General features: G+C 51.3%; 1 protein-coding gene and 1 pseudogene across 1 annotated transcript; one reads left to right on the plus strand and one right to left on the minus strand.

The window, feature by feature from the left end:
- The first annotated feature begins 1,352 nt into the window (after positions 1-1,352).
- LOC136787120 (olfactory receptor 14J1-like) lies at positions 1,353-5,791 on the plus strand (annotated as a pseudogene).
- Positions 5,792-12,153: 6,362 nt separating this feature from the next.
- On the minus strand, positions 12,154-13,089 carry LOC136787121 (olfactory receptor 14J1-like). The gene has a single exon (XM_066984255.1). It carries the CDS (start codon positions 13,087-13,089, stop codon positions 12,154-12,156), a length of 936 nt encoding a protein of 311 aa, XP_066840356.1.

The raw sequence follows: 13,089 nt of genomic DNA on the forward strand, positions 1-13,089 counted from the left end.
TTAATATCTTTATCAATGACATAGACAGTGGGATCGAGTGCACCCTCAGCAAATTTGCGGATGACACCAAGCTGAGAGGTGTAGTTGATGCAACAGAGGAAGGGATGCTGTCCGGAGGGTCCTGGACAGGCTTGAGAAGTGGGCCCATGTGAACCTAATGAGGTTCAACAAGTCCAAGTGTAAGGTGCTGCATCTGGGCCAGGGAAATCCCAGACATGAGGATAGGCTGGGAGAAGAACTCACTGAAAGCAGCCCTGCAGAGAAGGACTTGGGGGTTCTGGTGGAGAAAAAGCTCGACATGAGTGCGCACTTGTAGCCCAGAAGGCCAACTACATCCCTGGCTGCATCAAAAAAGGGTTGGCCAGCAGGTGGAGGCAAGTGATTGTCCCCCTCTGTTCTGCCCTCCTGAGGCCTCACTTGGAGCCCTGTTTCCAGGTGTGGGGCCCCCAGCACAAGAAGGATGTGGATCTGTTCAAGCGGGTCCAGAGGAGGGCCATGAAGATGATCAAGGGGCTGGAGCACCTCTCCTATGAAGAAAGGCTGAGAGAGCTGGGGCTGTTCAGCCTAGAGTAGAGAAGGCTCCTGGGTGACGTCTTTGTGACCTTTCAGTACTTAAAGGTGGCTTATAAAAAAGATGGGGAGTGACTCTTTGCTCAATCAGATAATGACAGGACAAGGTGGAATGCTTTTAAGCTAAAAGAGGGGAGATTTAGATTAGAGGTTAGGAGGAAATTCTTCACTCAGAGGGAGGTGAGGCACTGGAACAAGTTGCCAAGAGACCTTAGAGATGCCCCATCCCTGGAGCTGTTCAAGAGCAGGTTGAATGAGGCCCTGGGCAACCTGATTTCATGGGTGGCATCCCTGCTTATGGCCGGGGGTTTGGAACTAGATGATCTTTAAGGGCCCTTCCAACATGAGCCATTCTGTGATTCTATGGTCTCACAAACTATACCTCAAGCATGACTCCCATCCCATCAGCCTTCCTTTGGTCTGTCACCTGACCAGAACAGAAGTTAACTCGCCATCATCTTCGACACCATGTGCATGCTTCTGGCCTTTAGGGTCCCTATCTGTGCCACATTCCTCCTGATGGTCCGTCAGCTCCAGAGACAGAAGTGACCTCCCAGCCTCCTTCACAGCCATGTGCCTCCTGCAGGCCCAGCAGATCCTGAGGCACACCTGACTTCATCACAGTGTTCCCAGACAACTCTTCCTTTTGGCCTCTGATCTGATCACATACCTGTTACCTCACACACCTCTTCCAAAGCCATGCGCTGCCGCAGGACCTCACAGTCCCTGCCCTGCCCAAAGGGAACAAACAGCATAAATTAGGGGTAGGAGTGGGGTTGAAGATGAGATGTGCTGTGTACATGTTGGAGGGCTTTGGGGATTACGTGTTCAGAACAAAGTTTAGGGATTAGAGGTCACCCTCCAGGGTTAAGGTAATGGAAAGGGCTTTAAGGGAGGGATTGGTGTTCTGCTCAAGGATCCTGCTCAAGGTTTAGAATGAGGGCAAGGTTTGAGGCTTATAGTTTAGGTCTGGGTTGATGGCTAGGGTTAAGGCTGGCATTTTAATCATTGGTTACGCTTAATTATCCTTCTGCTTGCCCTTCTAGTAGAAGATGGGTTTGACATCTGCCTTTTCCAAGTGCCGAGGAACGTCTTTGATCAATCTGTCCTTTCCAAGGTTTTTGAGATAGGTCTTATGATGACATCTGCAGCTCCACCAGCACCTCTCTCACCCTTCCCACACCACCTCTAAGCAACCTGAGGGCTGACCAGGAGGATGATGAAGGTTTGGGAAATGGCTTGGTTAATATCTTTTAGGAGGGCTGTTCTGCGCTTCACACGGAGAGTTATGATGGTGTCATAGAAAACGGTGACACTCGTGAGGACAGAAGAGCAGGTGGGTAAGGCCATGGGCCTTCCAACACAGGACACACACACATGAACACTGCATGAGCGGGAAGAGGAAGATTGGATCCAAAATACAGATTATGAAAGCAAAGACCATGAGTATTAATGGGGCCCTGCAGGGGAGCTCCAGCAATGGGGCAAAATCACAGAAGGGGTCCACGACACTGGGGCCACAGAACTGTAGCTGGGAGGAGGAGAAATTATTACTGTACATGAGAGAAATTCCCCTGATTTAGTTACAGCTGCCTTCTGGAGTCAGACCTTCCACTTCACGACTCTTGCAGAGAACAGGGATGGCATACAGCCCAGGGCTGACCATAGGACATGGCCCCCAGCAGGAAGCACTCAATTCATGCAGAAGGTGCAGCTGATAGCGCTACCACTTCTGTGAGTAAAAGAGGTACTGTCTCCAGCCAGGAAGCTGTCCTGCATCTGGCACAGGGTGGTGGAGCTGTACAAGGTCTGCAAGGATGACAAATCTTCCTCAGGAAGAAGGCCACGGGCATCTGCAGGTGTTTGCTTGTAGGCACCAGCACGATGATGAGGGTGTTCCACATCCCAGTCACCGTGCTGGTCATGCGAGAGAGGAAGAAGAGATTTGTGTATGGGTAGAGGATCTTCCAGATGGACAGCTGGGAAAACTCAACCAATGATGTCTTTGTGTCCCATTCCACTCATAGAAACCATTTTAGAGCATTCTGGTCCCCCCATCTTGTTAGGACACCAATGAGCAAGATGTCTCTTTCTCAGTTTCTAAAAGAAATGGTGAAGGGTGTTCAGAGGGGTGAAATGATCCGTGGATGTCATGGCTGAGGTGTCCTTCCACGCAGTGAGAACACAATAGGGGTTAAATGAGGGAATCATTTGTGCTTGTGTTTGACAACCACACTTTAATAGCACAAATCTCACTTCTAAAATGCATCTCTCCCATGTTCAGAGAGGAGCAGCCGGTGATGACTTCAGTCTGCTTCAAACACCACACCCCAGGAGAGACCCCGATGACTTCAGGAGCTGTCAGCCCTGAGGCCTTGGGGACACCTCGAAGGAGCCCAATGGCACAGAGCAAGCGATGTCATGGTCGGGTGCTGTGCTGCTGAGCTGGGCCGGGCTCCTGGGCCCAATGGGAGCTCCTGGCAAGCGGGCAGCGCTGCAGAGAGCCAGCTCTGCCCAGGAGCAGCTCCTCTGCCCAGTGCAGCAGGGCTGGGGGCACTGCCTGCAGCTGGCACTGGGAGAGGAGAGATAGGAGATAGAGGTTACGGGCTGAGTGGAGTGAGGGTATACTGAGAGATCATTGGAGATTCAATGCCTAAAGCACATAATATGGTAAGTTTCTAGCAGAAGGAAAATGCACGGAGGCCAGGCCCCGAGGGTTCCCTTGTCACGGGCTGGCTGCGGGCTGTGAAGCTGGGGGTGCAGGCAGGGGTGCCCAGGGCTGTGGTGCAGAGCAGGGTCCCTGCTGTGCCCCAGGGGCTGTGTGCCGGGGCAGGGCCTCTGCCGCCTGCCAGGCTCAGCACTCAGCCTGCCCGGGGAGCTGCCCAGGGCACTGCGGGGAGAAGCTGCGGGTGGAAGGAGCCCCCCCGGCAGGGCAGGGTCCTGCTGCTGGTGGGAGGCTGCTGCCTGGAGCAGCCTGCTCACAGATCCACAGCACAACCAGGGTGTATTCAAGCCACATTGTAAGAGAGGAGAGAAGGCAAGGGTTAGCGCCTTGAATCTCTGCTTTTCTGACCCTTTTCTTTCAGTCGTCTCTTCTTTGGCTTGGTGGGAATGGAAATAGATACTGTTATTTCCTAGAGAAGGCTGACATTTCTAAGCCATCACAAGGAGCATTACAAGGACCCCCAGCAAGTCCCTTTCCTTCCCCTCATCCCCTAGAAAGCTCCACCACCACCACATGTGCAGTGCCAGCAGGGTCTGTGTGACCTGGTCTCTAGGACGTGCCCCCAGCGAGCTGCCCCTGGGCAGAGCCCTGCTGCCAGGAGGTGTCTGCAGGGCAGAGCTGAGCACCCAGCGGGTGGGATGGGGGCTGTGACCTGCAGGCAGGAGGTGTGGGGACAGAGACCCAGCTGCAGGCAGGGAGAGCTGCAGGCAGCAGAGCCATGGGCAGGCAATGAGACGGAACTACTCCAAGAAACACCATGGCAGGGGAGATCTGGACATCTCTCTGACATCTGTGCACTGCAGACACCTTTCCTGGAGCAACCCCCTTCTCATCCGTTATAGTACTTCAGACATAATGTCTTGGGAACTTGGTCATGAGTTTCCTTTGGATTTCCTGGGGTGGTGGTGTGAGAATTCACACATACCTGAAATAGGTTTGTCAAGTGAAAGTTCAAAGTATGGTCTACCTCACGGGTAAGCAGTCAATCCACTATTTGATGCCCTACAGGTAAGCCAGGCTGTTGGTATTGGAGGAACAGTGTTTTTATTACAGACTGAGGCTCCTAGACCATTGCTCTGGAAAAGGTCTGCATGTCTTTAAAGAATCTCACCAAGTTCTTTCATAGACCTCAGCCTAAAGCCAGTGCCAGCATCAATTTTATTGTTTCTTGAGGGATTATTTGACCTGCTCCTCTGGATCTGCAAAGAGGGAGATGCCCTTGGCCAGCAGGCATCTGAGGTCACACCCAGTTCCTATGCCTTTGGCTTCAGAGCAGAACTGACTCTCCCAGTGCCAAAGGGCAGTTTCTCCTGCTCACAGAAAGAGCATCACCAACAGAACCCAGCCAGAACTCTGGCCAGGATGTTGCACAGAGGTCTTCTAGAAAGGAGTAAGGCAGTGCATGTCTGTTGTGTGTTGGTGAGAGAGCAGTAGCTTAAACGACCTATGCAATAGATTTTGTAGATGTTTGACTATTCACTTGTTATTCCCTCCTTGGACAGAACCCCATGTCCAGAGGCAGAAAATGTCCAACAGCAGCTCCATCACCGAGTTCCTCCTCCTGGCATTCGCAGACACGCAGGAGCTGCAGCTCCTGCACTTTGCGCTCTTCCTGGTCATCTACCTGGCTGCCCTCCTGGGCAACGGCCTCATCCTCACCGCCGTAGCCTGCGACCACCGCCTCCACACTCCCATGTACTTCTTCCTCCTCAACCTCGCCCTCCTCGACCTGGGCTGCATCTCCACCACTCTCCCCAAAGCCATGGCCAATTCCCTCTGGGACACCAGGGCCATCTCCTATACAGGATGTGCTGCACAGGTCTTTTTCTTTTTCTTTTTATTGTCAGCAGAGTATTATTTTCTCACCATCATGTCCTATGATCGCTACGTTGCCATCTGCAAGCCCCTGCACTACGGGAGCCTCCTGGGCAGCAGAGCTTATGCCCATATGGCAGCAGCTGCCTGGGGCAGTGGCTTTCTCTATGCTGTCCTGCACACTGCCAATACATTTTCATTGCCACTCTGTGGAGGAAATACCCTGGACCAGTTCTTCTGTGAAATCCCACAGATCCTCAAGCTCTCTTGCTCTGACTCCTACCTCAGGGAAATTGGGCTTCTCACATTTAGTGTTTTTGTGTTTTTGGGGTGTTTTGTATTCATTGTTCTCTCCTATGTACAGATCTTCAGGGTCGTGCTGAGGATGCCCTCTGAGCAGGGCCGGCACAAAGCCTTTTCCACGTGCCTCCCTCACCTGGCCGTGGTATCCCTCTTTCTCAGCACTGCCTTTTTTGCCTACCTGAAGCCCCCCTCCCTCTCCTCTCCATCTCTGGATCTGGTGGTGGCAGTTCTATACTCGGTGGTTCCTCCAGCAGTGAACCCCCTCATCTACAGCATGAGGAACCAGGAGCTCAAGGATGCACTGCGCAAACTCATGAGTGGGTGTACATCAGAAGTAATGCACTGCCTGTCTTCTTCTGCAAAGCACTCATAATGTAACTCACGATATGTCAAGCTTGTCTTTTGTTCTTTGGTGGTTTTTATTTGTTTATTAATGAGGGGTGTAAGGGACAACAATGTTTTCCATATAAATTGCCATTATTTATCCTACTCACATATTTAAACAAAATAAAGGAACCTGCAGTGGAGCGTGCCTGAGATGCTTCCTCTGAGAACTTTGCTAGGGGTTGCAGGGTAATGCCCATGGGTAGAAGTGGAGAGGAATAGAGTCCCATCACAGCAGCACTGCCAGGAAGCACCAGTGCTTGGTCTGTCTAGAGCTGCTTTCATTCCACTTCCACACTCTCCTGCTGAGCCTTTTCTGTTGGCGTAAGCCTGATTGTTCCTGTAGCTTGGTCACAGTACTGCTGTGTGGCAATCCTGTGATCACAGGCAGGGACAGTCAATGGGCACTTTTGTGACACACTTGGCCTCCAGAACAGCATTTCCGTCCCATAAAGTGATTCTGCTCAGGGTAGTGCCTGAGGGCTCAGGTCTTCCTTCTCAGTTGTTGTCAAGAACATTGCAGTCCAGAAATGGACTCCAAAGAGGGACCTGGCTTTGCCTGTTTCTCCATGGGCTCAGGGTGAAGTGATCAGAGCCCCAGCTGGGTGTTTGAGGGCATGGGGGCTGGCTCAGGTGTTGCTTGTTGGTGTCCAGCACTCAGGTGTATGCTGAAGAGTCTCCAATTAACCTGCCTGGGGCACTAGAGCATGTGATGGGGCTGGCTGTTGTGGTTTAACCCAGCTGGCAGCTAAGCAGCACACAGCCATTTGCTCACCCTCCCTCCTCCCTCTCTGGGATGGGGGAGAGAATCAGGAAAACAAAGCCTGTGGGTTGAGAGAGAGACAGTTTATTAGGACAGAAAATAATAATAATAACAACAACAACAGCAATAATAATAATAATAGTACTACTACTAATAATGTGTACAAAACAAGTGATGCACAATGCAATTGCTCACCACCCGCTGACCAATGCCCAGCCTATCCCCAAGGAGCCAGTCCCCCCACCCCGGCCAGTCCCCCCATATTAATTGTTTAGCATGACGTCAGATGGTATGGAATACCCCTTTGGCCAGTTGGGGTCAGCTGTCCTGGGTCTGTCCCCTCCCAGCTCCTGCTGCACCCCCAGCCTGCCCGCTGGCAGGACAGAGCGAGAAGCTGAAAAGTCCTTGGCTTAGTGTAAGCACTGCTCTGCGACAACCAAAACATCAGTGTGTTATCAACATTATTCTCATCCTAAATCTCAAACACAGCACCCTACCTGCTACTAGGAGGAAAATTAACTCTGTTCTAGCTGAAACCAGGACACTGGCAGCAGGTGAGCATTTTTTGGAAAGAATCAGGAGCTGCCAGGAGAGCCCAGAGGAGCTGCAGGGACAGCGTCTGCCAGGGAGTCAGCAATGAATGGAGCCCACGGAGTGCGAGCCTGTCTCAGGTGGAGTTCCCCTGAGATAAAGGGCTAGATCTGGGTGTGAGAAGAAGAGCCCCGCGACCCAGGGGACACAGCGGGAACAGGGAAGGGAGTCTGGTGACTGATTCGTTTTACCCCTAGTGAAACACCATAGGCTGGATGCAGTGCAGCAGCCAAACACTTCTGATGGCACTCGAGGAAAGAAAGAAGGCTACTGCTGAGCACCCTTGACAGCCACAGAAGAGCTGGTGTGGGAGGCAGTCAGTGGAAGAGACCCATGACCTGTCTCTACCTCCCAGCCTGCACAGCACGGCCCTGCAGAGTAGCAGAGTGCCCCTGTGTCCTGGACACCACAGCCCCCTCGCTCTGCAGAGCAGCACCACCAGCTGGGGCTGTGGGATGCATGGGGAGAGGGTGCAGGAATGGCTGGCCAGGCCAGCACAGGCATACTCCTTCCTGGGAAAGGCTCTTTGTTGAGGTGGGAAGTCCTGGGAGGAGAGTGGGGCCCCGTGTGTGTGCAGGGGATCCCTGGAAAGAGAAACCCCTTGGTACGTATGCAGCTTGGGGCAGGCCGCCAGGGCTCGGGGGCAGCAGGAGCTGCCTGAGGAGCTCCAGGACCAGGGCTCTCAGCCCAGCTCAGAGAGGTGGTTTGTTCCTCCACAGAGGGATACAGAATGGCTCAGTCAGAAGGCCACATGTGTGCCCTGTACAGATGAGGCTTCAATGTGCATATTGTGTGCATGTAAGGCAAACCTGAGCACAAATGCCCTCAGCCTGTGTCCGTTCCTCATGCCGTGGGGTATCTCAGACAAGTGCAGAGCAGGGCGATGTACCGCAGGGCTGAGACGCCTCTCAGCCTCTGGGAGAGGCAACACAAGCCAGAAGGACACCACAACCACTGCAATGCCCTGTCTTTGGATGTGCAAGACTCATGTCTCTGAACACTGCTGTGTTTACAAGAAGTACATGAGGCCAGCTCAGATGTGGACACCTCACAGAGCCCTGACACTTCCATGTGTGACACCAGGAACAACCCCCACCACCTCCATGAAATCCATCTCACCTGTCCTGGACAGATTCATTGCAAATGCCCCAGTCTGCTGCATCACCCTCCCCTGCCTTTCCGGACTGTGTCAGCAAATGTGCCAGGGGGACCAGAGAGCTTTCTGGAGACTTGGAATGACATCAGACCTGTCTTCCGGAAGAGGAAAGAGGAGGGTGGGGAGAATTAAGGCTGGTCAGCCTCACCTCAGTCCCTGGGAAGGTGATGGGGCAAGCTTTTCCACAGCTACTTCCAGGCACTTCAAGGACAAAAAAGGGATTGCTGAACCCATAGGGGAGGAGAAAGAAAGTGACACTGTCTACCTGCAGTTTAGCAAGGCTGTTGACATTGTCTCCCAGAGACTTGTTGTAGTGAGAATGGTGCTATGTGGACGTAACTAATGGATGAGGCTGTGGGTGGGAATTTGGCAGGACAATCAGGCCCAGGTGTCATCCGTTGTGCAAAGTTCTCCTGTCAGGCAGTTCCTAGCAGCATCCCTCAGTGATCAGCACTTGTGCCAACACTGTTGAGTGTTGTCATTAAATCTCGGAATTACAGGATGGAGCATGCTTTCAGACCCTTTCTGGTTTGTGCCAAGCCGAAAGGAGCCCTTGAGAAACCTCATCTATTTAGTTTTCTTTGAGCAAGACCGTCCAAGAAGATGCCATTCAGGGGTCTCCTCGAATATGAGTTATTTTGCAATTCAAAGATTCTTTCCATTGGAGAGCTCTCTGAAGACATAATATGCAGAGAAAGAAAAAGAGAAAGGCAGGGGTAGAGATACATCATGTCTCACTATGAACACAGTAGATCCTATGAAGAATGTTTCTAGCAGTGGCAGAAAATTTATTTCATAAATTTCATGTGAGAAGCTTACTTTTTTAACGCCTCATGTGCTGGCCCACAAGGAAGGTGTTGGGTGGGTATGTTATTAGGAGGTCTGTTGTGCCTCAGAAACTTAAAATCCAGTAGGAAGCATCTGGTCACCTCTGACTCTGGAGCTGACAGGCCAGCAGCAGTAACATGGCTGGGGACAAAGAATCTGAGGTGACCTCTTTCTGAAGCAGCTGATGTGTCAGCCCTTGCCTCCTGGCTGACATCTGTGCTTTTTGGCTTGCACCTGCTAGAATCCCCTGATAAGGCAGCAGAAGGCACCTGCTTGGCACACTGATTGTGAGATGCCCTCTGTCTAAGAGCCTGATAAACCCCATGCAGCAAGAGGCCTTGGGTGTGGGTTTTCATGTCTCTTCTGCCTGAGTACGTGGTGGGATAGCAACAGGCACACAGTTTGGTCATGTCAACTTGAGAAGTTGGAAGGCCAGCAGCAGACGTGGAGAAAACCAAGAGCACTGGAAAGGCTGCAAGGCCCCAGCCGAACTAAGGTCTTTGTCCCCTTGGCTGTAAAAGCTGTCTCTGCTACTGAAGCTCATAAGGAGACATGTTGTGCTCGTGCCACTGGGTCCTTGTTGCCTCCTTACAACCCTGTGTAAAGACATAGTGACCTTATGACTGTGATTGTGTTGTTTGGTGCATTGTGGAACAGCTCGTCCTTGTAGGGAGGGGTGTAAGTTGCTGAGCACATATGCAGGGGAAAAGAGGAAGAAAAACAAGGAACTAACTAAGCTCTGAGACAAGGCTGGTGAAACTTTGCAGCTTGGCTTATACCCATGACACTTGCAGCTGGAAAAGCTGGCCAGAGGGCAGCAGGAGAAGATGATGATGGAACAACCTCCGCGGAGTGGGTGCAACCCCAACTCAAATGGTGCACATGCGCATTTGTAGACATGCTTATACAAGACCAAGGAGGAGCCTGGTGGCCCTTGTGACATGTGTTGGCCTCACGTGTCAGAACAGCTAGTGGGTAGGAGGGAATAAAACTGGGACTCCCCCAGAGGAGAGAGACAAGGCGCACTACCAAGGACAATGTTGCCTCAATGTGAATGCCTGTTCAAGCGGTGTGCCTAATGACTCCTTCCTCTAGGCCATCAATGATTGGGAAAAGCTTCACACTCATCGGTATCATTGTCATTGCCCTGGGGTTGGTATGTGTGTAAATAGCTCGTAATAAAGCTTGCTTACTTTATATATATATATATATATAAATATTGTCTGCTCCTTGCTAAACTGAACCAATCAGCTTCAGCCCCTGGAATCTCACTAGAATAGAGCCTGCTAGGCCCCATGCAGGAAGAGGTCTTGGGCATGGGTTTTCAAGTCCCTTCTGTCTGAGCACATGGTGGGACAGCAACAGGCACACAGCTTGGTCATGACTACCTGAGAAGCTGGAAGGGCAGCAGCAGACCTGGAAGATCCTGGTGAGGTTTCTTCTGTCTGATCAGTTCACAGTGCAACAGAAGGCTGATGGGTTAGGGCCAGAGGCCACCCAGAAAGAGTCTGTGGTCAGCCCATGCCATTGTGTTTCAAGGAACTGCCAGGGAGGGTGAGGAGACGTCAGTGAGAGTAAGGAAATGCATGTATGAGAGCAAGGGGGAGAAGCAAGGTGGGTGCCTACAGCTTTCAGAGAAAAGTGGGAAGGGATAAGACAGCACAGGACAGCCTGTAATGGAAAAGACCAAGAGCACTGGCAAGACTGGAAGGCCCCATCAGAACCAAGGTCTTTGTCCCCTTGGCTATGGCAGTTGTCTCTGTTACTAAGGCTCATGAGGAGACATGCTGTGCTCATGACACTGGGGGCTTGTTGCTTCCTTGCAACCCAGTGGGGAGGCCAGGAGGTGTCATAGCATTGTCCTTCACACAGCATCACACACCCCACATCCCACTGCCCCAGGAAGAGCCCTGAGCCATGCGTGAGGGACAGGACCTCATCTTTACTCAGTATCAGAGTCTCCTGCACAGTGCCTTGGCCTATCTGCAATCATGGCCTCCCATTGTCTGCTCTAACAAGTCCATGGGGAGGCTTTGTCAGTAATGACCCTCACTGAAGACCACTAAACTCTAGGACACTTCGAAGTCTCCTTCTGACTTTAACTTCTCCTGCAGTTGCATCATTCTCTCACTACCTGAGGTTTGTGGACTCAGCACCAAATGCACCATGGGGCTCATTCCCATTCAGCCATTTTCATCCGGTCTTCCAGACTTGTCCTGTAAATTAGTGAGGTATCAAAAGTGCAGGTAAACAAGGAAGTTTCAGTGACAACTTTACAGAAAGCATTTTCTTTATTTAAGATTAGTTTCCATTAGTTTAGAGTTTTGAGAAGAAGTGATAGCATCATTCTCTAGTTGACATTGGCCCCATGTGTCTCCTAAGGAGCTCTGTATGTGTAGGAAAAGCAGTCCCTTGAAGTCCTAGACTGCATGGACAGCCTTGCTGCTCACCTCCACATGCCCAGCACTTCTCTCATCAGTCATGTGGGACTTCACATTTGGGAATGTTTGAGATAGGTAGGAAATGATGTATAGAAACACAACTACAGAGTTGGCTGTAGGGATGATGAGACAGAAAACTGGAATACAGGCAAGCTTGAAGCTCCCTCAGGATCCGAAAACCAACTGGGTAGGTGAGATGTATCTGTATGACCAAAGAGTAGGGAAAGGGGAATCTGGAGAAGAATGGAGAGTGCATGTGTCCAGAAAGTCTGCTGGAAAGGTGGCATCCAATATGGCCTGTTTAATCAGGCCAGGTGGAAATACCTGAAGGACTGTGGAGATTAAGTGAAGTGCATAAGAGACAGAGTCCTGGCAATGCAAGTATGGGAGAAGATGAGTACATTTTCTACTCCTGCAATACACATCCTAAAAAAAGTAATATTCTAATGTCATGGGGAAAAAAAAGCAAAAAAAAAAAATTTGCATTAGAAGTGTTCCATCATTTCAGATGATTGTAATGTACTGATGGAAATAAAGAAAAGGAGTCTATATCTGCTGAAAGGTCCAATTAAATTCCTCAGCACATCCTGGAAAACATCCGTGACATCACTTTCCTAATGGCATCCTTGAGTTCCTGGTTCCTCATGCTGTAGATAAGGGGGTTCAATACTTGAGGCAGCACCGAGTACAGAACTGTCACTGCCAGGTTCAGGGATGGGGAGGAGACAGAGTGGGGCTTCAGGTAGGAAAACATGCCAGTGCTGATAAAGAGGGAGACTACAAAAAGGTGAGGGAGGCACGTGGAAAAGGCTTTGTGCCGGCCCCACTCAGAGGGCATCCTCAGCACAGCCTTGAAGATCTGCATATAGGAGAGTACAATGTAAACAAAACACCCCAAAAACACAAAAACACTAAATGTGAGAAGCCCAATTTCCCTGAGGTAGGAGTCAGAGCAAGAGAGCTTGAGGATCTGGGGAACTTCACAGAAGAACTGGTCAATAGCATTGCCTTGGCAGAGGGGCACAGAAAATGTATTAGCAGCGTGCAGCAGAGCATAGAGAAAGCCACTGCCCCAGGCAGCTGCTGCCGTCTGGGCACAAGCTCTGCTGCCCAGGAGGGTTGCATAGTGCAGGGGCTTGCAGATGGCAACGTAGCGGTCGTAGGACATGATGGTGAGAAGAGAATATTCTACTGAAAACAAAAAGAAGAAGAAAAAGACCTGTGCAGCACATCCTGCATAGGAAATGGCCCTGGTGTCCCAGAGGGAATTGGCCATGGCTTTGGGGAGAGTGGTGGAGATGCAGCCCAGGTCGAGGAGGGCGAGGTTGAGGAGGAAGAAGTACATGGGGGTGTGGAGGCGGTGGTCACAGGCTACGGCGGTGAGGATGAGGCCGTTGCCCAGAAGGGCAGCCAGGTAGATGCCCAGGAAGAGCGCGAAGTGCAGGAGCTGCAGCTCCCGTGTGTCTGCGAATGGCAGGAGGAGGAACTTGGTGATGGAGCTGCTGTTGGACAT

Source organism: Anser cygnoides, chromosome 28 (assembly GCF_040182565.1).
Source record: "Anser cygnoides isolate HZ-2024a breed goose chromosome 28, Taihu_goose_T2T_genome, whole genome shotgun sequence".
NCBI classification, from domain to species: domain Eukaryota; kingdom Metazoa; phylum Chordata; class Aves; order Anseriformes; family Anatidae; genus Anser; species Anser cygnoides.